Source organism: Diabrotica virgifera, chromosome 3 (assembly GCF_917563875.1).
Source record: "Diabrotica virgifera virgifera chromosome 3, PGI_DIABVI_V3a".
Taxonomy (NCBI): Eukaryota; Metazoa; Arthropoda; class Insecta; order Coleoptera; family Chrysomelidae; genus Diabrotica; species Diabrotica virgifera.
The window spans coordinates 191,244,927-191,267,125 of NC_065445.1; the positions used below are offsets into that span (position 1 = coordinate 191,244,927).

Genomic DNA, 22,199 nt, shown 5'->3' on the forward strand with positions numbered 1-22,199 from the left:
AATTTACACCTTTCTTAACCCTAGAAGGACCAAGGAGGGTTAAAAAGTATCCACAACATTGCATTACATCCGATTTTCTAAATACCTTTGTTCTTAAAAATCTCAAATAATTAGTAGTTGTCGGCGTACTACTGCCCTATTATATGGCATAATTAAAATTTCTATGATTTAATTCATTTCCTCATACTTTATAAAAACTTGACAGGGGACTATAAATAATCGCCTTGAATATCTTCAACACCATCTCAAAATGGAAAGGGACGATATCATTCATGTGTCAAATTAGCAAAATTTAAAAGAAAAAGGCCAATAAGTGGGCAAAAACAACCATAGTTTGTTCAAAATGCAAGTATGTATGTGGTAAGCACAGCAATAATCAAAAATGTTTCTGTATCCTACGATGATGACAATTCCACTGAAGCCGAAGACTCGAGGTAAATTATAAATTCGTGTCTTTTAAATGTTCCATTAACGTATAGGAATAATATAAAAGTGTTATTTTTAAATTAGTTTAAATTAATAAAGAAACGCATTTTTGATTAATTTATGTGTGGTACATTTATTGAGCCTCCTTGGTCCTCACTGTTTCTAATAAAAGGTTGGTCCTGCGAGGGTTAAGATATCTCAAGATAGAAAAAGGTATCAACATGCGGTTTTCACTATTCTGTTGGTAATTTGGTCTAATTTTGTAATACAGGATTAAAAATGCATACTTATATTTAATATTTTCCAAAGAAAACTAGATTTCTGAAAATAATTAAATAACGCCTCCTAGCTGGCATATTACTTATTAGGCTATTGCGAAAATAAGACACTTACATTGACGAAAAAGAGCTGTTTTCAGCAAGACCAAGTATGCTAAATTTGATTTAGCAGAACCGCACTTACAGCCATTTTTTCTTAAGAAGGTTCCCACTCATCCCCATCTCTTATTTGCAAAGGTAGACTTAAACTTGTGAAATCAAACATGCGCAGAATTTTATGAATAATACGATGATGGAATTTCCAGTGCCCTTTCATTAAGCAAATTTTGTAAAATTTTGATTTTTTAATTTTTGATATTCAATTACGCCCTCTAGCGGTGGACCTAAAATTATGAAAATAATTTCCAGGCTTTTTCCGAGACAACTTTTGTTATAAATATTTTTTTCTCAAAGCTGTACTATAATAAACGGTTCCTGAGATATGGCCGAGGGCCCTTCTTATTGGGATACCCAGAACAATATAAGTTGATGTCTGACCACAATACACGTATGTGCACACTTTAATTATCATCTATTTATTATTTTCTAGAGCATCAAGTTTATGTAGACGACGACCTCAACGAGTTTGGCCTCAGAAGAACCCAATTTTCTCAACGGATTTACGAAAACGATACCAAAACCATCCTAGAAAAGACCCGCCACGCAATAGATAAATTGTCAGAATCGTCCAGTTCATCTCCAGAAACCACAACTAACGAAACCCTTAGTCCTAAAAAGAAAGAACGATCTTTCTCCTCAACGAAGGAGGGCTTGCAAGCCCGAAGAAAGTCATACATTAGAAGCAATAGCTCGGAAGCGAATATCGACGTCCAAAAGAGCCCAAAGAGAACTCCGTCGCAACCCAAGAAAGCTGATTCCAAAATTAGTACCTGGAGTGGAAGACCTAAGGCTTCTAGAGCTAGCATTAGCCAAGATACGTTCCAACCTTTCGCCAGAAACTCAACAGGTAATTTTTTTAATTTGCACAAAAAACTACAATGTAAGTCGGAAGTACACATCTTATGGAAAATATAATCTCACTCAAATGAAATAAAATTTAGATGAATATGTTGGTCTCGGAAATTACAATCATTTTATATCATTGCGCCAACCCTGAATTTTAATTAATAACGGCATAAATTGTAATTAAAGTTTATCGAAATCACATTTCTGAAGTCCATAAAACGGTCATCCAAGAATATTATTAGTCTAACATATATGTTATTGAAAATAATAAGAAAAGATAAAAGTAACCCTCTGTCTTACCCTTATTCTAATCCCTCAGAATGATTTATAGAGTACCGAATTACAATTTTTTTCTCTTTGACACACGTAAAATCCCATTTGATTTTAGATTTATTTATATCAATTTACGGTATCTAAACGGTAGAGTCGGAAACAACAACAGCGGAATAGAGGAGTGCATGGGAAAAGAAGGAGAAGAAATACTAAACAGAAATGGTGAAAGAATAATAGAAATATGTATGGAGAACAAGCTAGTTATAACAAATACAAAATTTAAACATAAAGAAGTACACAATACACGAGAGTACAAGACAGCAGAAACGAAAAATCAATCTTAGATTACTTTTTGGTAAGCAGCAACAAATGGAAAAGAGTACAGGATACGAAAGTGAAAAGAGGCTCAGAGATTGGACCACCATCTAGTAATAATGAGAATTAGAACAACAGAAGAAAAAGAAGAAAAGAGAAGAAAGGTAGTAAACGAAAAAATAAAAAGTTATAAATTAAAAGAGGAAAGATATAAGAAGAAATTCTAAGAAAAATTAGATAATACTCTGAAAGGTAGGGCAAAAAATACAAATATAGAAGAAAAATGGGAATATCTAAAAACCAGCATAATCAAAGCAGCTGAGGAAACTTGTGGGAAAACAAAAATAGCCAATACCAACATGAGGAGAACGGAATGGTGGACGGAAGAAATACGAAAGAAAATAAAGAACAAAAAAGAAAAATGGAAGAGATACCTAAGTACAAAACACCCGGAAGATTACGAGACATATAAAGAAAAAAGGAAAGAGATTCAAATAGCGGTGAAAGCAGGAAAGGAAAGGTCATGGGAGAGATTTGGACAAAAAATGACAAAAAATTATAGGGAAACCCAAAGACTCTTCTACGGCGCATTAAAACAACTCAGACAAAAGAAAGAGCACACGATGCCGAATATAAAAGACAAGAATGGAAACGTACTAACAGAAGAAAAACAAATAATGGAAAGATGGAGAGAACATTTCAAAGAGCTAACTCATGCAGACACGGACAACATAAGGGAGATACAAGAAAGGAATGAAGAACAACAAGTGGAATCCATAACAAGAGAGGAATTAGAGAAAGCAATAGAAAGAGTAAAATTGGGCAAAGCACCAGGCAAGGATCATATTACCCCGGAAATGATAAAATTCATGGGACAGAAGGAATGGATAGCATGAAAGAACTAATGAATGATATCATAAATAGAGCAGAATTACCAAAGGACTGGAAGAAAGACATTATACTACCAATACACAAAAAAGGAGACAAGAGAAACTGTAATAATTACCGAGGTATCACCATATCAAGTATCCCTGGAAAGGTATTCGCAAGAATAATAGAGACAAGAATAAAAACCCAAATAGAAACAACTATGGAAGACACACAGTGTGGATTCAGGAAGGACAGAAGCACGCAAGACCTAATATTCACACTAAGACAAGTAAGTGAGAAGGTAATCAAGAAGAATAGAGAGATACATATGTGCTTCATTGACCTGGAAAAGGCGTTTGACAGAATCCGAAGAAAGGGCGTATGGAAGACACTAAAAGAAAGGGAAGTCGACAGACACATAATAGAAGTAATAAAGGATATGTACAAAAATAATACAAATACAATAATAACCAATAACGAGGAATCCAGAGAATTTACTACAAGTCAAGGCGTCAAACAGGGATGCGTGCTGAGTCCACTGCCATTCTCAGTGGTACTGGATGAAGCGATAAAGAAAGCCAAGAGAAGAATGAGAAAACTAACATTAGGATACTGGCAAATGAAACGGACTCAACTATCGGAGCTACTATTCGCAGACGACATGGTATTGATATCAGAAAACAGAGAAGACCTACAGAACAATCTTGAAATCCTAGAAGAAGAACTATTAAACATAAATATGAAAATTAATACAGAGAAAACAAAAACAATGATAATTTCAAATACGAAGAAGACACACGCAATATAATTAGACGGGAAACAACTAGAGCAAGTGGAATATTTTAAATACCTAGGAGTAATAAATAATCGAAGCAAATGGTAAACAAGACATGGAAATAAACGAGAGAATGGGACGAACAGGAAGCTTATTTAACGCTATGAAAACAACATTTTTGGGGAAAAAAGAGATACCGGAGAAAGTAAAAACGGCAGTCGTTAAATCAGTAGTTAGACCAACAATCATGTATAGCAGCGAGACATGGACATTGACGGGGAGACAAAAATCCAGAGTCAATGCTATGGAAATGAGGTTCCTGAGGAAAATAGCAAACAGAAAGAGGACAGACAAAATACGAAACGAAACAATTAGACAAAACCTAAAACTGGAACCAATCAATGAAAAAATAGTGGAGGGACAACTTAGATGGTTCGGGCACGTGTGTAGAATGTCGAACGAGAGGCTTACAAAACGAGTGTTCGAAACGAGAGTGCAGGGGAAAAACAAAAGAGGAAGACCAAGAGTTATGTGGGTAGATGAAATCAGGAAAGAAGTCGAGAAGAAGGGATTGACATTGGAAAGTGCAAGAAACCTAAGGCAAGATCGGAAAGCATGGAGACTACAATGCCAAACTCAACTCCACCAGCCTTACACCTACTAAGACTAGACTAGACTAAGTAAGTAAGTAAGTATATCAATTTACTCCGTTATTATTTAAAATTCATAGTTGGCGCAATGATATGAAATTATTAAACTTTTGAGACCAATTTCTTCACGTAAATTTTATTCTATGTGAGTTTATATTTTCCATATAAGATGTGTGCGGTATTTTTATCAACTAAAAAATTATTTCATTTTATAAAATCCTTAAGTTGTTTAAATGTATTTTATCCGTTATATGACTCTTCTGAAATACTATTCATGCTTATTTTATACGTGTAAAGTATCTGTAAAAATGTGTTGAACTCAGAGCCGGATTTAAGGCAGTGGGGGCCCCTGGGCAGAATTGGTGTGGGACCCTACCTCCTACCATTAAAAAATTGTTGTTATAACTATGGTATACAGCCAAGTATAGAGTTTTCCCTTTTAAAAATAAAAAAAATGTTGATCTACATTTATAAATATATTTTTAAATAATAAAAAATACAAGAGGTGTAACTTGTTACCGTAAAATATTAAAAATTAACATTGTAAAATGTATGGTTAAAGTCTGGGTACTTTTTTAGATTTTTGAATTGAAAATGCCTTAATTATGTCTGACATATTATTTTCGTTCCTTTAAGACATCGTGTTTAATGCTCATTATAGCGAGATGAAACGCTCTTGGCCCATCATAGACCGAAGGCGATTTTTAATTAATTTAGTTTTGAGAATGATCACTCTCCACTGCAGTTAGAGACAGCAAGGCTGGACTTGCTTTCTAGAATTCATACATACACCATTTTTTCACTTATTCACAAAAACGTGTTTTTTTTTGTTGAAAAATGAACATATTTACTCGCAAATTTACTGCAAATAACTGAAATAATTACAGAGTCTTATATTACTGAAATAATTATAATAAAATAATAAATAAATAATTTTTTAGGTAAAATTGTGGCTTATTTCCCATTTGAATATACTTGATTATAAAAATGCCACAAGAAAATAGCTTCAGAACAAAATTACAGAGTCCTTCAAAGAAAAGTTAAAAAAAAAGGAGATCCACTATAAGATGGAATTATACTGCATCAAACGGATATCAGAGAAACAACTCCCTTCAATAGCTGAAATGCAAGAAGAAGTTACCAGAGTGAAAAACAACAAATCATCTGGATTAGACAATATTAGCGCAGAATTAATAAAAGAAGGTGGATACTCCCTATTAAAAGCGATACACAAACTAATAGTGAACATAAATATGGAATAATAAACCACTGACACAAGACTGGATTACCGGAGTAATTACTCCACTGTATAAAAAGGGAGATCAACTTCAATGTAAAAACTACCGGGCAATAACGTTAGTGACTGTCGCAATATAACAATAAAAATCCTATCAAAAATACTTTCAAATATTGTGTATGAGCGATTGACACCATATGCGGAACAAATATTTGGGGGATATCAATGTGGTTTCTGCAGGCAGAAGTCCATAATATATCAGATCTTCGTCTTGAGCCTTGAGGCAAATCTTGGAAAAGGATAGTGAATTTGATATAGACACACATCATCTCTTCATTGATTTTGAGAGTGCCTATGATAGCATCCATCCAGAATTTCGGATCCACGCCCTGAAAGAGTTAATCTTCCAACTCAACTCATTGATATAGTAAAAGAAACACTTAAAGTACAAATCCAAATTCGAATTCAAAACACACTAACAGATACAATCCATGTTAGAACGGGCCTACGATAGGCCCTATCCTGTATTCTATTCAACATCACATTAGAGAAAATAATTAGAGAGTCAAAAGTTAACACCAGCGGAACAATAGTAACAAAAAGTGTACAAATATTGGTATTTGCAAATGATGCTGACATCATAGCTAGAAGCGAAAGAGGGATGATAGAAGCATTTAATGCGATAGACAGAGCGGCACAAAACAGTGGCCTAAACATTAATGAAATAAAAACCAGATACATAAAGACCAGAAAATCGACAAGCCAAAGAAACCTACAGAATCTGACAATAGGAGACAATAATATCGAAAGCGTTAAAATTTTTACATATCTGAGTTCGTTAGTTACCGCAAATAACAATGTCAGTGAAGAAGTTAAGAGAAGAATACATATTGCTAATAAAACATATAATGGACTAATTAAACATCTAAGGAAATTATTTTTGATATACATAATTATGTTTGCATAAAACAAAAATTATTTTATGTGAATAATGTGCTGACTTTTTTATGTTTGGGATTTTGTGGGGCCCCCGGAATGTGGGGGCCCCGGGCAGCTGCCCAGCCTGCCCTCCCTTAAATCCGGCCCTGGTTGAACTCTTATCAGGCATTTACCTTACAGTATGAGCATTCTGATGGTATACACTATTCCACGAACATACGCCTGTTTTGGATTACTTCGACAACAAATATTTTACTGTGCAAAATAAGAAGAACGAAAGTAAATTGCAAATTACATTGTTGTTTATTGGAATAATTATTAGCGCCATTTACTTTCGTACTTCTTATGTTGCACAGTAAAATATTCGTTGTCGAAGTAATCCAAAACAGGCGTATGTTCGTGGAATGGCCCATAGCTATTATTCAGTGCTTAATGAGCTAATATTATATGACCAATATTAGACCATTTACCATTACCTCTTCTCTTCTTTTTGTGGGAGCTGGAGCCAAAAATTAATAGAAGGTTTGATCTATTCAAGCTTTGAACTGTTTGAATCCCAACGACGTTGTCAAACTTGTGTACAATATTGTTTGATATTCAAATAGACATCTGGGAATGAAATTATTTTGATTATTTCATTCATAGGAGATTCTGACCAATAGAAAGCTACAGAAATAAAAATTAAAGTGATAATTTTTGATAATATCCCGTCGTCAAGTATATTACGTCAGATGCCCTTCGTTGCTACGTTGCCACCCGATTGACAACAGGTGGAATACTTGCTTTGGTTACACCTCCTGAGATTTTCAAAATTTATGAATCAAACAGGATGCCGAGGAAATTAAGATGAGAGAAATTTAAATAATTCACAACTTAAGGAATCTTTCTTGTTGGAACTTACCACACTGCACAGATGAGTTGTGAATTATTTAAAATTTTCTCATCTTAATTTCGTCGGCATCCTGTTTGATTTATAAATTTTGAAAATCTCAGGATGTGTAACCAAAGAAAGTATTCCACCTGTTGTCAATCTGGTGGTATGGAAACGATATTTATTGTCGTTTTCTGTGCTACTTAGATTGATAACTTACTTTGTTTTTCGGTAGATGGCTCTAGTTCATCCGTGACATTTCTTTCTATGCAATTTGAAAGGGCCCAAAGTATGATACGTGGAGAAATCGGAGAGAAGAGGATATGGGACTACTGATGAGGGGGAAAAGACCTCCGAAACCTGTATATACTCTTCCTGCACTCTCCGACTTAACCAGAGTATTATGCAGCTGCTGCATTTTCGTGTTGCAAAGAAATTGAAAATTTTTATACATTTCTTTTAAACTTTGTGTGAGTTTTTTTTCATTATCGTGAAACCTTTGTTCTCTTCTACTGTTTGAGTAATTACATTAGTATTATATCTTCTTAAATCTTTTCTAGTTTCTGCTGAAATTTTTTTATTTGGTTTTCGATACAGGGTGTTTGGTAAAGAATGGGCCATAGCTTAACCTCAGGTTCCTGAGGTTAAAATAGGCCGATTTAAGCTAACTTACCTTAGTACAAAGTTTATAATAACCGAGATACAGGGTGTCAAAGTCTTTTTTTTTTATTTATTATTGAATATTTCCTGACAGGTATGAGATAACAACATGAAATTGGGTATGTGGGGTTTTTTTGGGTCGAGAAAACTAAATTCCCTACCAAAAATTATGTATTGCCCAGAGGGCGCCACATACGGCTTTCAGCACTCATTTATTCGTTCAATTTTTTTTATCCCTCACTATAGTTTTGACATTAAAATTTTGATTCTCCTATTAGTTTTACTTGAAAAAGGTATACTTCTTTTATCTCCCTAAACTCAAGCGTTTTCGAGATAAACGCATTTTAAATCTGTGATACACCATCATTTTTAGCATGATATCATTGTAGTTACACCCGAAAAATAACTTAAAACTATAAAAATTGTTCCAGTTCTCATATTTATGTGATTGCATCGCAAATTCCATTTAAAGAAATTTGCGATACATTTTTGGAAATTTTTATGGTTTTAAGTTATTTTTCGGGGGTAACTACAATGATATTATGTTAAATATGATGGTGTATCGCAGATTTAAAATGCGTTCATCTCGAAAACGGTTGAGTTTTTATTGAGATGAAAGAAGTATACCTTTTTTAAGTAAAACTAATAGGAGAATAAAAATTATATTGTCAAAATTATACAGAGTGAGGGATAAAAGTGCTGAAATAGATAAAACAGAGTGCTGAAAGGCGTATGTGGCGCCATCTGGGCAATACATAATTTTTGGTAGGGAATTTAGTTTTCTCGACCCAAAAAACCTCCACATACCAAATTTCATGTTGTTATCTCATACCTGTCAGGAAATATTCAATAATAAATAAAAAAAAAAGTTTAACTTTGACACCCTGTATCTCGGCTATTATAAAATTTGTACTAAGGCAAAATAGCTTAAATCGGCCTATTTTAAGCTCAGGAATCTGAGGTTAAGATATGGCCCATTCTTTACCAAACACCCTGTATTCTTCTTTGTTTTCCATTTCTTTATCGCTTAAGTTTCGTCGTATTTGCATGAGAGCTTTTGTAACTTTGCTATTTTTTTCAATTTTTAGTCTGTTATTAATTTATTGTGATCGTCGATGGTAAGAGGTTTGGGATATCTATAAAGTTTCGGCTATATTTTTAATGTTTGCTTCTGGCTGAATATATGCCTACTTTAATTATTGTATTTTATTTTCAGTGCGAAGAAGTGTATCGGGGCTAGAAAGGAGGTCTTCTTCAACAAATACATCCCCCACCAAAAGCAAACTAAGGCAGGAACTGCTACAAGCCGTGAACAAAGCCGACTCAGACGAAGCTGTCGCCCTGCAGGTCCAAATGTTGCTCAAGAAGTTCGGTAGCTTAAGCACGTTAAATGACGACGAACCTCTAAGCCTACCCATTTTACCAACGAGAACGTCGACAGAGAGAATGTCGTTCAGGAGCCCCAGAAAGGATTCTAGGACTGATAATCACATGACTAGGATACCTGCTCCCGTGTCAATGGCTAAGTCCTAAATCAAAAATGAAAATTAAAAATAAAAAACAGAATCAAAAGGATTACCTGCATTTTAGATAAATGTGTATGAAAATATTTTTCTGTAAACGTAGGTAGAACACATACATTGTTCTATTAGTGCTAGAAAGAAAGTTAAAAAGAAGTATATACGAGTATATATTGAATCTCTTTAATAATTTATCATTTCTGGTGGCTCTTAATAAGACTGGGACTTTGTATTTGACTACATTAGTATGAGTTAATAAAGTTACCCAAGTGACTAGGTCAAAATAATAACTTATTAATGTGCTAATCGACTTAAAATGTTATCATTATTTCGTTTTTCCTACAAATCTCGTTGCACGTCATCTATCAGCTGATAATTTTATATGCTTAAAGCTTTACAATGTTGATTAAAAATAGACGAAATAGTAAGAAATTGTCAAAATATAAATGCTAAACGAACGTCTGGCAAGAGCGTTAGCTCAGCAAACTGTGTTTAGCTCACGCTCTTGTTACACATCAATTCCTCAATTCAGTGTTATTTGTTAATTAATACAGTAATTGATGGAATAGTTTAAAAAGCAACAGTTACCTACTGCTTTGTTTAAGTTTTATTGGGGCAATATTAATTTTCATTCTATCGTAGTAGATCTAAATATTATTTTACAATCATTTATCCGACTAATATTTGAGAAGGAACGATGTAACAAAATATAGCGACATTGTTTAAATGTCAGACTCGCTATTCCAACATGCGTGTATTGTGTCTCACTCGTATTCAAACAATTAAGTGTTATCTTTGTTCCCCATACTGAATGGCCTATAGTCAGGCCTGTCCAACATACGGCCCCCGGGCCACAATGCGGCCCGCGTAGGCCCTTCATCCTGCCCGCGAGTCCCTTCTCACCGAACCCACACCCACGCAGAGCCACAGAGCTCACGCACATCGCACATCCAATAGTCAGTCGGCCCGCTACAGTTACAAAATTACAAATCCGGCCCTCCACAAAATTATGTTGGACAGGCCTGGCCTATAGGATAGTTGAAAAATTGCCGTGTCTGTATAACATTAGTTAGATATATTGGCCACTGTTGATATGTAACTTAATTTGTAGGAAAAGAAGATAAGTCTAGGCTGCAGGAAAATGTTTTCAAACTCTATTTTGCGTATATATTCACTTTTTGCATTGTTTGTAATAACATGCGTATTAAAAGTTGATTCAACCAAAACCGTCACAATTCTGCACCTATTATTGTACTCCACATCCTGCTAAAACCTAATTTATGAGAAACTTTTTGTTACTATGTTTAAATGTTAGATACAAATTGTTAAACAAGAGGTGTGTATGAAAATGCAACAAAAGAGAATCGTAATGTTTGGTTCGACCAAAAACGTGCAACATCGATCTGCAACCACGTAACATAGAAGAGTAATAACAGATTTGAGTTAATATCTGCGTTGGTGACGTTGGCGTATGTTCTTATCACCATAAAGGAGTGTCTGAATCCTTTATGTGACCAGAAAAATAGTCTTAGTCCATGTGGTGAGACCGCTCCCGTCTGAAAAAATGTCTGTTGTGGGAGCACGCCAAATAGAATTCTATTTTAGTGACGTCACGTTGCCTAGCAACCGTCGATTCTCCCATTATGAAACTCTACTTTGTGACGTCAGCAAAATAGAATTCTATTTGGCGTGCTCTGGGCCCTGATTCGGTTTCTTTGTGGATTCTTATTCAAAAATGTCCCCTTTAAATAAATCTGAAATCTGAAGGATGCCGGGCGGAATTTTTGGGCAGAAATTGTTTAAACAAATACAAAAGATCACGTTTTATTGTCCTGGAACATATATTTTTAGGTTTTTTGGATCATTTTAAACAAGAAAGGTATCTTGTAATTTTTCTTAAAAATTAATTGTTTTCGAGTTATAAGCGATTTAAAATATGAAAAATTCGAAAAAAATTTGAGGCTTAAAAGCTCATATTTAAATTAGTATTTTTGAGGTTGCCAGATACAGTGGAACCCCGTTAACTCGGATTAATCGGGACCGCGGCCGATCCGGGTTATCTAAAATCCGGGTTAGCCGGAGAAAATGGTAAAAATTAATAAAATATGGTATGCTTACAGATAAACTCCGTTATAATTGTCACACAGACACTGGTAAACCACGTTCGCATTCTACACAAAACCACACATACAAAGCGTCGTCAAGAGTCTCATTCTTAGCTTTATTAGCTTTGCACCGATTGTCCAAACTGTCTTTTGTTATCATTTTGAAAAAAATTCTTCGATTTTAGTTCTATTTTTCTTCCAATCCGATACTGTAGATGTACCGACACCATATAATGCTGCAAGATTCACCTTTATCAATTCTACTTAATGCTTTTAGTTTCTTTTCCATTGTCACTACAACATTTTTACGTTTTGTTGCCCTTATAGACAAAAGACACGCACACAAAATCTGAATAGATTTACGCACGATTACAGAACGGAAGCGAACAATTCGACTTTACTACACAAAATACCGTCTCTGATGTTATGTTATTTAATAACAGTGATGACTAAGACCATTGTTAAAAAAAGAATTTTAATAGTCTTTTCTAAACAATGCTAAGACAATTTCAAATAAATAAAGGATAATAAAGGTGCCTGTTGTTTTCGATAACAGGACAATGAATGTGGTGTGCCATGAGTCATTTTTACTATGGTATATGTAGTTCAAATTACACAAATACCCATTATCTCTCAAATATTATTTTACATAGAGTTGGTACAAAACCTCGTGAACCTTGAAAATGCGTATTTATAACCGAAATAAAATGAAGCCAAAAACATACGACTATTTTATTTGCTGCGAATTGCGCGACAGGGTCCCTCTGCACCCTGATATTTTCAGTAATGTCGGATTCAATCGTTTCGTTCGTATATTGACGTCACCAAATGAATGAATTAGGTTCACGAGATTTTGTAACAGCAATACATTTTTATTGTTGAAATGTTTGTCTGATAAAAATCGGTCCGGGTTAGCCGGACTTCCGGGTTATCGGGGGCCGACTTATCGGGGTTCCACTGTACTTAAATTAAAGATTAAACATTCAGCTTCAAGATTCTAAAGAGTGATCGCGTCTAGCCTTAATTTATACCGTTCTTTTTTAATTGTTAAATATGCGTGATTATCCGATTTTTTTGCCGGTGCGGCGCGCTCTATTTCAAAAATCTCCAAAAATATTTTTTTAGATTCTTTTGGATATTCTAAATAAAATAGGTTTCCCGACATTTTTCTCAAAAGTTAATAGTTTTAAAGTTATAAGCGATTTAAAATCCGAAAAATGCCAAAAAACGCATTTTCGGATTTTAAATCGCTTATAACTTTAAAACTGTTAGGGTAACTTTTGAGAAAAATGTCAAGAAACTTATTTTATTTAGAATATCCCAAAGAATCTAGAAAAAATATCTTTCGGAGGAAAATTGGAGATTTTTGAAATAGAGCGCGCCGCACCGGCAAAAAATAGGATGGACATGCATATTTAACAATTAAAAAACGACGGTTTAAATTAAGGTTAGACGCAATCACTCTTCAGGATCTTGAAGATTAATGTTTAAACTTCAATTTAAGTATCTGGCAACCTCAAAAATACTAATTTAGATATGAATTTTTAGGCCTCGATGCGTATTTTCGCATTTTTCAGATTTTAAATCACCTATAACTCGAAAACTATCAATTTTAGTGAAAATTTACAAGATACCGTTCTTGTTTAGAATGACCCACAAAACTTAAAAATATATGTTTCGAAGCAAAAAAACGTGATCTTTTGTATTTGTTTAAAAAAATTGTTTAAACAATTTCTGCCCAAATATTCCGCCCGGTACCCTTTAGATTTGTTTAAAGGGGACATTTTTGAATAGGAATCCACAAAGAAACCGAATCAGAAATTTTTCCAGACGGGAGCGGTCTTACCACCACCACATGGACTATCTAAGGTCAGCCACTCACTATCAGATATACCTGAACAGTAAGACACTTGTTAGGTGTACCTGATAGTGTGTGGAGGGAATAACTAACCTCTCAGGCGAACTAAGGAGCTTACTAATGCCACACACTATCAGTTAAACCTGACAGGTCTAACTGTTCAGGTGTACCTGATAGTGAGTGGCCGGCCTAATACATTCTAAGTAATTGTCTGTTATATCAAATAACAAACGTGTTGCACGTGTTACGTTGCTTGGGTCAATAAAGCCGGCCACTCACGGTACTGCGGTGTCGTTCGAAAAAATCGTCGATGATATCAATTCTGCAGTACCTACTGCAGCACACAGGCCACTCTCTCTATTAAAATTGTAACGACTTGTTGAATGCACACGTTCCAAATTTTTGTCAGTTAGTCGAATTCGACAAAATTAAACGACGAGGTAACTTTTTTGTTGCACTTCTGTACATTCCGATATATTCGCTTTATTTAAGTTGCCTACGTGTACCTCCTTTTAGAGGCATTAATTTTTATATAAATACCTACATGTTACATGCAAAAAAATTCCTATGGTGCTATTTTTTGTTAGGTAGGTAGAAATTTAGATAGGTTTAGATTTTTTATTGGTTGGAAACCATACTGATGTTAAATATATGGATTTATCTTTTGGGAAATACAAAAATGTTATTGGATTTGGTTATTCCCTCTTTATTTTATTTTTTCTTCGTCTTATTTGATTTGAAGTAATCTTGAATTCTTCCAAAACATTTTTGTTTTCTCTCTTTTTCATAGGCATAACATTGTACTAATCAGGGTTTGAATAAACAGTTATGTATATAGCAGTGTACCTAATATTAGACACAGTATAGTTTCAATTTTTTATTTTAGAAAAATTTGGACTAGGGATATCTACTAAAAATGCTACAGTTGTATAACTCTATTGATTTTTAATCCTAGATATTTATATACAAATTATTTAGCAATACATTTTAATAATATTACTTTAGTTTTATTTCCTATCCTAAGACCTAAATAATTATACACATATGGAAGAAAATGTGGAATATTTTAAACTATCATTAGACTAGGGCGCATCTGTAAAAATATTAGTACATTTGGATGTTGAGAGGTGACTCATATTTTTTTACAGAAATTGCTTGAAATTAACTCGTATATTAATAATTGAGTTATCCTCCCACTCAAAAAGGTTCGGAACATTGTTTAAATAATCAAAATGTCAAAAAATGTAGGAAAAATTCGATTTTTTTCTTTGTTTTTTGATTAAACTTTCAAAGTATTCATTTCCGAGAAAAGTTGCATGAACACAAAAGTTGAGTAATTAAATTTACTACAGTATAAGATTAGTTAAAAATTTTAAAAATTGCCACCCTTGTTGCAAAATAGCAATAATTGCGAAAAAAACATAAAAAACGAGTATTCGCATTTTACGTTTTTCAACGATTTATGCTAAACTTAGAACCTTTATATTTCACCCAAAAAAACTTTATGAGATAATAAAACAATACTGTAAATTCCATTAAGACAGGTGTAATATATTTGGCAAAATAAATTTTGCAATCCAGCTTTCGCAAATAAAATTCATTTTTTCAAAATGTTGCAGGACTGAAAATAAAGCAGTCAGCAAGTTGAGTTTTTTTTACATATAGAAGAATAATGTACCTTACCTTTCATTTGCAATTTGAAAAATTAAAATCGGTTAACTACCACGGCGTCAGGATTTTTTTTAAATAAACATTAATTTTTGGTGCTACGCGCAGGACAGCGGATACGTTTGCTTTGATTGGACATTCCAATGACCTTTGATAATGATTAATACATTTTAATTTTTATTACATTTCGATATAAATAAATAAATTTGTTTATTGCAAAATAAAAACACATACTCTGTCCTTTGAAATTACACTTTTTTTAGCAAAAACTTTTTTTGTTCATATATTTTAACTTAGAGAATAAAAGTTTATTATTTCTAAACATATGCAATTGTTTAAACAATATTTCACAAACAATAATCAAACTAGTTTGAATTTTGTGGAATTAAAATATTCAAATACAACAAAATATAGAGTAAGAAAATAATATATTAGATAAAGATTGGAAGGCATTTTGGAGTAATTCAACTTGTGTGAATGGAACACCGCTGTCCTCCGCGTAGCACCAAAAATTAATGTTTATTTAAAAAAATTCCTGACGCCATAGTAGTTAACCGATTTTAATATTGTAAATTGCAAATGAAAGGTACAGTATTCTTCTATATGAAAAAAATTCAACTTGCTATCTGCTTTATTTTCAGTCCTGCAACATTTTGAAAAAAATAATTTTGTTTGCGAAAGCTGGATTGCAAAATCTATTGAACCGATCATAATGAAATTTACACTATTATTTTACTATATCATAAGCCTTTTCTGGGTATAATATGAAGGTCCTAAGTATATCATAAATGATTGAAACCCGTAAAATGCGAATACATGTTTTTTTATTATTTTTTCGCAATTATTGCTATTTTGCAACATGGGGGACAATTTTTAAAATTTTTAACCAATCCTATATTGTAGAAAATTTAATTACACAACTTTTATGTTAGTGCAACTTTTCTCGTAAGTGAATACTTTTAAAGTTATAATCAAAAAAACGAAGAAAAAAATCGAACTTTTCCTTAATTTTTTGACATTTTGATTATTTAAACAATGTTCCGGACCATTTTGAGTGGGAGGATAACTAATTATTATTATATGAGTTAATTCCAAGCAATTTCTGCAAAAAAATATGAGTCACCTCTCAACGTCCATCTCAAAACAGATGCGCCCTGGACTACATGTGAAGTGAATTAATGTTTTGTGCTGCAATCCTTAGCCCTCCCAGTGTAATAGGAATAGGATCTTTTTAGGATTGCGATGTTTTAGTATGTATAAATTATAAATGATCGATCGGATTTAAATGTAATATGGGCTATAAGGTGACCAATATAATTTTTAAATTGAATCTCATTAAGAGACTACAGCAGCGCGTCATCAAAACGAAAAACGCGTTCCAAGATTGCGGTTTTAATTTTGAATATTTTGTCGAGATATTTGGCACACATATTCGTAATATAGTAAAGAATGGAGGTACAGAGCCCAATTTGAGAAATATGTTAGTATGTGGAAATTACTCTATAATTAAATAAAATATTCCTAAACACGAGCATGTACCGCCATTAAGAAGAACAACAAGATACACTTTCTTCAAATAAACTTTTTTACCGCATGCCTAGATATTGTGTCACATTGGAACTATGTAATACTAAAAATTATCTACAGTATGTCCCTGTAAGTTGTATCCATATGGAAAACTTTTTTATTATTAATTTTACGCAAAAAAGTTATTCTTTATAAAAAGATCTGCATGGTCCAGAACCCAAGATTCAACCATAAGATATCAAATTTTATGAATGTTATACGAGGTATGTCAAAAAGTTTGAATTTCACTCGAGAGTAAAGTAGCTTTATTTTTCACAATATTGAAAATTGCTATTATGAAAAGTTGTTTGGAATTAAAAACTATATTCTAATATTGAATTACATCCTTCTAATTGAATTTTTTTTTAATTATGGATAACTTATATAACATTATTTTCAGTTATTTCAATTCTGATAACTTTTTTATTATTAATTTTACAAGAAAAATGATTGTTGATAAAAAGTTCTGGATGGTCTAAAACATAAAATACAACCATCTTATATCAAATTTTATCAATTTTATACGAGGTATGTCAAAAAAGATAAATTTAGATCAAAAGTAAAGTACCTTTATAGTTTAGAATATTTCAATTAGAAGGATGTACTTACATACTGAAACATAGTCTTTAATTCTAAATAACTTTTCATAATAACATTTTTCGATATTGTGAAAAATAAATGTATTTTACTCTTGAGCGAAATTCATATTGTTTGACATACCTCGTATAAAATGGATAAAAGTTGACATAAGATGGTTGTATTTAAGGTTTCAGATTATTCAGAACTGTTTATTAAGAATAACTTTTTTTTGTAAAATGAATAATAAAAGAGTTATCTGAATTGAAATAACCGAAAATAATGTTAGTTATCCATAAAATTTATAAAAAAAAAAATTTAATCAGAAGGATGTAATTGCATACTAGAATATAGTTTTTAATTCCAAACAACTTTTCATAATAGCAAATTTCAATATTCTGAAATGTACTTTACTCTTGAGTGAAATTCAAACTTTTTGACATAACTCGTATAATATTCAAAAAATTTGATATTTGATGGACAAATCTTAGGTTTTGGACCATGCAGAGCTTGTTATGAAAAATAACTTTTTCTCGTAAAATTAATAATAAAAAAGTTTTCCATATGGATACAACTTACAGATACATACTGTATAATAAGAAATCGAACTTGACAGACTTAGTATATTTTTGTGTAATATAACTAAATTGTTGGACTATTTTAAAAAATAGATTATTGTTAATTATTGTGAGTTTTACTTATAGGTAAGTAGATTTACGTAAAAATATTTCGAATTCTAATGCGAGTACCTATAAAAAGTTTTAGGATGATTTTTTTTATCTAGAATTATCAAAGTTCATCAAACGAAAAATAAAGTGAAACCTTTAAAGATCCACCAGAAAGTTTAATAATGTAAGTACCTATAAGAAGTAATCTACTGTTGTCATAAATAAAAAAAGTGAAAAGTTGTTTCCCATGAAACATTATTTATTATTGTTTTATTATTATTTCGTGCAAATACCTATGTTAACATAAAATTTTTACCCATTTTGGTTAATTTTTATAAATATTTATTTACTAATAATAAATTTTTTTTCTATTACATCCATTTAGCACACCTATGAGTATATTGTCAAAATATTGATCTTAGATAATGTCAAATATTGGCACAATTGCCAAAGTTTCGCAGAACTTTCGAAAAACGGTATGATACTATCTCCCGAAGTTATATTGATGACGCGCTACTGAAGACTCTTAGGTAAGTATTCACTATTCTAGCTGCATGAGGACGTACATTATCGTGCATTAGCACGAATCTGTCATATCAATACGACTCTTCTTCTTCTTCATGTGCCATCTCCGCGACGGAGGTTGGCAATCATCATGGCTATTCTGATCTTAATCTTAATCAATACGACTGGCAAATGCCAAAACATGATCTTTGGTTTTCTAAAATCTGTCACCAGTTTTTCTATATAAAATCTGTCAAAGGCAAAGATCTGCTAGAATCTGCTATAAGATCTTAGCTAACTTAGCAAAAAATAATTATAGTCGATTCGTTAAACTCAGACACAACTGGCTAGTGATTTTAGCAAGTAATTTTGCCAATTTGTTAAAATTGACAAAAAAAATAGTTAATAATTACTAAATAGTTAGTAATTTTGCTAATTTTGGCAAAATTGACACAAAACAAAAAAATTACCTACAAAATCACTATTGTTTGTTTTTTAACCAAGAGGAGCAATTCAAATTTACCGCGCTGTATTGCTTGTTTGTAATTGGTCCAACCGCAGGCAAGTTTACTCGACTGTTATAAAATTTTGACACTAATTACATTTATCAAATTTTGACACTAGTGACATTTCATAGGATAATTAAATTATATCGGCGATATTTGTATTTTCTGTGTTATTCCTTTAATTTTTAGATTGTTAGTCTGCTTTTATATAAAAAGCAGTTGTTTTTGGAACTCTTTAGCGACGTATTATTTTAATATAATATTTATGGATTACCGTTGAGGGCCGACTAGATCAACCAAAAAAGAAGATGTATTTGGTTATTATTCTAGTGACTTTCTTGGGTGTGAATCTGTCTTTTTAGTTTACTCCTCCTGGTTAAAAAATAAACATTAGCAACTTGTGTCCGCTTTTAGCGAATCGACTATACCAGCGTTTCCCAAACTTATTTTTCCGTGGCCCGGTTATTTTTGTGTTTATCCTTCATGACCCACTAATTTTTTGCATACCCTGTACTCCTGGCGGCAAGACAGCCAAAAATCTATCAGTGGTATTATGTCAAATATGACTTTGAGTGCACTATCACACGATAGTTCAATTACTGACTCATTTAAATCCGGAAGTCCTGTCTCGGATTCTAGGTCCATTGTAAATGAATTCCTTATCCCTGCTTTGTTGCTGTGAATGGGGGGAAAATATTCCTTCAGATTTGCCTCCAGGCAGATATTTCTTGAAAGCCGCTGAAATCTCATCCGGCAATGAATTCACATTATACTCTTTTTTTAGTTCTGTTAGCTGTGTAATTTCCTGCTTCCCCGAGACGTGCCATCAAATTAAGTTTTTTTTGTTGGAGCTTCGACCTTCTCTTGTAACACATTGCTACCTTGTAATGTCATATTTAAATTGTTCAAGAAGTCAAAAATATGGACGGTACAACGGCCCCCTTAATTCAGATGAACTTACCCAAGTTTTTTTATGTATTTAGACCCGTAGAACACGAATTTTTTGGGTAACAGTCGATCCAGATGTCGATAAGATTGTTATAAACAAAGAACTTGAGGAATCACATAACAGCGATTTTTCGCAAAACAAAACATTTTTTTGTATTTTTTGGGTCATTCTAAGCAAAAAATGTTTTTACAAGTTTTTTCGTAGGATGTATAGTTTTCGACATAAACGCGGTTGAACTTTCAAAAAATCGAAAAATTGCAATTTTTGAACCCGAATAACTTTTGATTGAAAAATAAAATAGCAATTCTGCTTACCGCATTTGAAAGTTCAAGTCAAATTCTATCGGCTTTGATTACTTTCATTGCTAAAAATTTATTTTTTTCTTGTTAAACAAAGCTATAAACACATAGTGATTGAATGATGTTTTCAATGCATTTCTCATTTTTTGAAATCGAATGAGTAGGCGCGCATACATACAATTTCCACGTAGATTACGTACATTAAAACGCATGCATTGGGTACGAGAAACACTATGTGTTTATGGCTTTGTTTAACAAATAAAAACCTAATTTTTAGCAATGCAAATAATCAAAACCGATAGAATTTAACTGAATTTTCAAATGCAGTAAGCAGAATTGCTACTTTATTTTTAAATCAAAAGTTATTCGGGTTCAACAATTGCACTTTTTTGATTTTTTGAAAGTTCAACCGCGTTTATCTCGAAAACTATGCATCTTACGAAAAATCTTGTAGGAACACTTTTTGCTGAGAATCACCCAAAGAATACAAAAAAATATTTTGTTTTGCGAAAAATCGCTGTTATGTCATTCCTCAAGTTCTTTGTTTATAACAATCTTATCGACTTCCGGATCGACTGTTACCCAAAAAATTCGTATTCTACGGGTCAAAATAAATAAAAAAAACTTGGATAAGTCCATCTGAATTAAGGAGGCCGTTGTACCCCCCCCCCTGGTGACAGGACTATATGACAAACATATATGTTACCTAAGTGCGGGCCCGCGCCTTGATTAACCAATTGACATCATGAAAACTTTATTTAAATTGAAATATTGCATCACTAGCCGTTGGTGGATGTTGTTCTAAGAATACTGAAGTTTCTTTCTTTAATTCAATTAATTCGATTTTTTTTTATTTATTTAATAAAACTCCAACAGGAATTTTATGATTATTGCTATCTGATCATTACTATGATCAATAAGCAAGTTAGTTCTGTATACAAAATATTATAAAAAACTTATCTAAAGTCATATTCAACAATATTCCTTAGGCTCTAATACATTACAGTACTACTAGCTAACGTGTACACTTTAGCCGCACTTTGCTCTGCTTTTTCACTTTCACGCACTTGAACTTATTGCACTAACTCGAACGGCTTCGTTCTCTTAAGTCTTTTTATCTGGTTGGCGTTGTCTAGGAGATTGATGGCCTCGACATTCACATGGTTGGAGAGCCTTTGTTCATGACTCTCGGCAAACTTACTTACTGCCTGGATAACCGTATCCATCTGGAGGTCTCGATGAAGATCACAGTTTCTGAAGTACCATGGAGCTTTGACGATGTTCCTTAATACTTTATTCTGATATCTTGTATAATTTGGATGTTACTTTCTTTTGTACAGGCCCATAGCTGTATCCCATATGTCCATATCGGTTTAAGGACTTGCTTATACAATAACAATTTGTTATAAGTAGACAGAGTGGATTTTTTCCCATCAACCAGTACATCTTTCTGAACTTGATTTCTAATTCTTCCTTTTTTTTTAATATGCGCTTTCCAACGTAGCTTGGAATCTAATGTCATACCCAAATATTTTGCCGTATTTGCATAAGGTATTTGGTTTCTATTTATACTAACTGGGATATGTTGTTCTCTTTTGTTAGTAAAATTGACATGAACAGATTTTGTTTCATTTAATTTGATACGCCATCGCCTGGTCCAGATGTTAATTTGTTCAACAGA

The 22,199-nt window shown here is 32.8% G+C and overlaps 1 protein-coding gene across 1 annotated transcript in view; it reads left to right on the top strand.

Annotated features, from left to right (window-relative positions):
* Positions 1–14,778, top strand: part of LOC114333765 (GAS2-like protein pickled eggs) — a 579,287-nt gene extending 564,509 nt beyond the window's left edge. The window contains exons 11-12 of the mRNA XM_050647107.1: positions 1,294–1,710; positions 9,516–14,778. Coding sequence (XP_050503064.1) covers positions 1,294–1,710; positions 9,516–9,832 — 734 coding nt within the window. The 3' untranslated portion in view covers positions 9,833–14,778. The remainder of the gene's footprint in view (positions 1–1,293; positions 1,711–9,515) is intronic.
* The last annotated feature ends 7,421 nt before the right edge of the window (positions 14,779–22,199 follow it).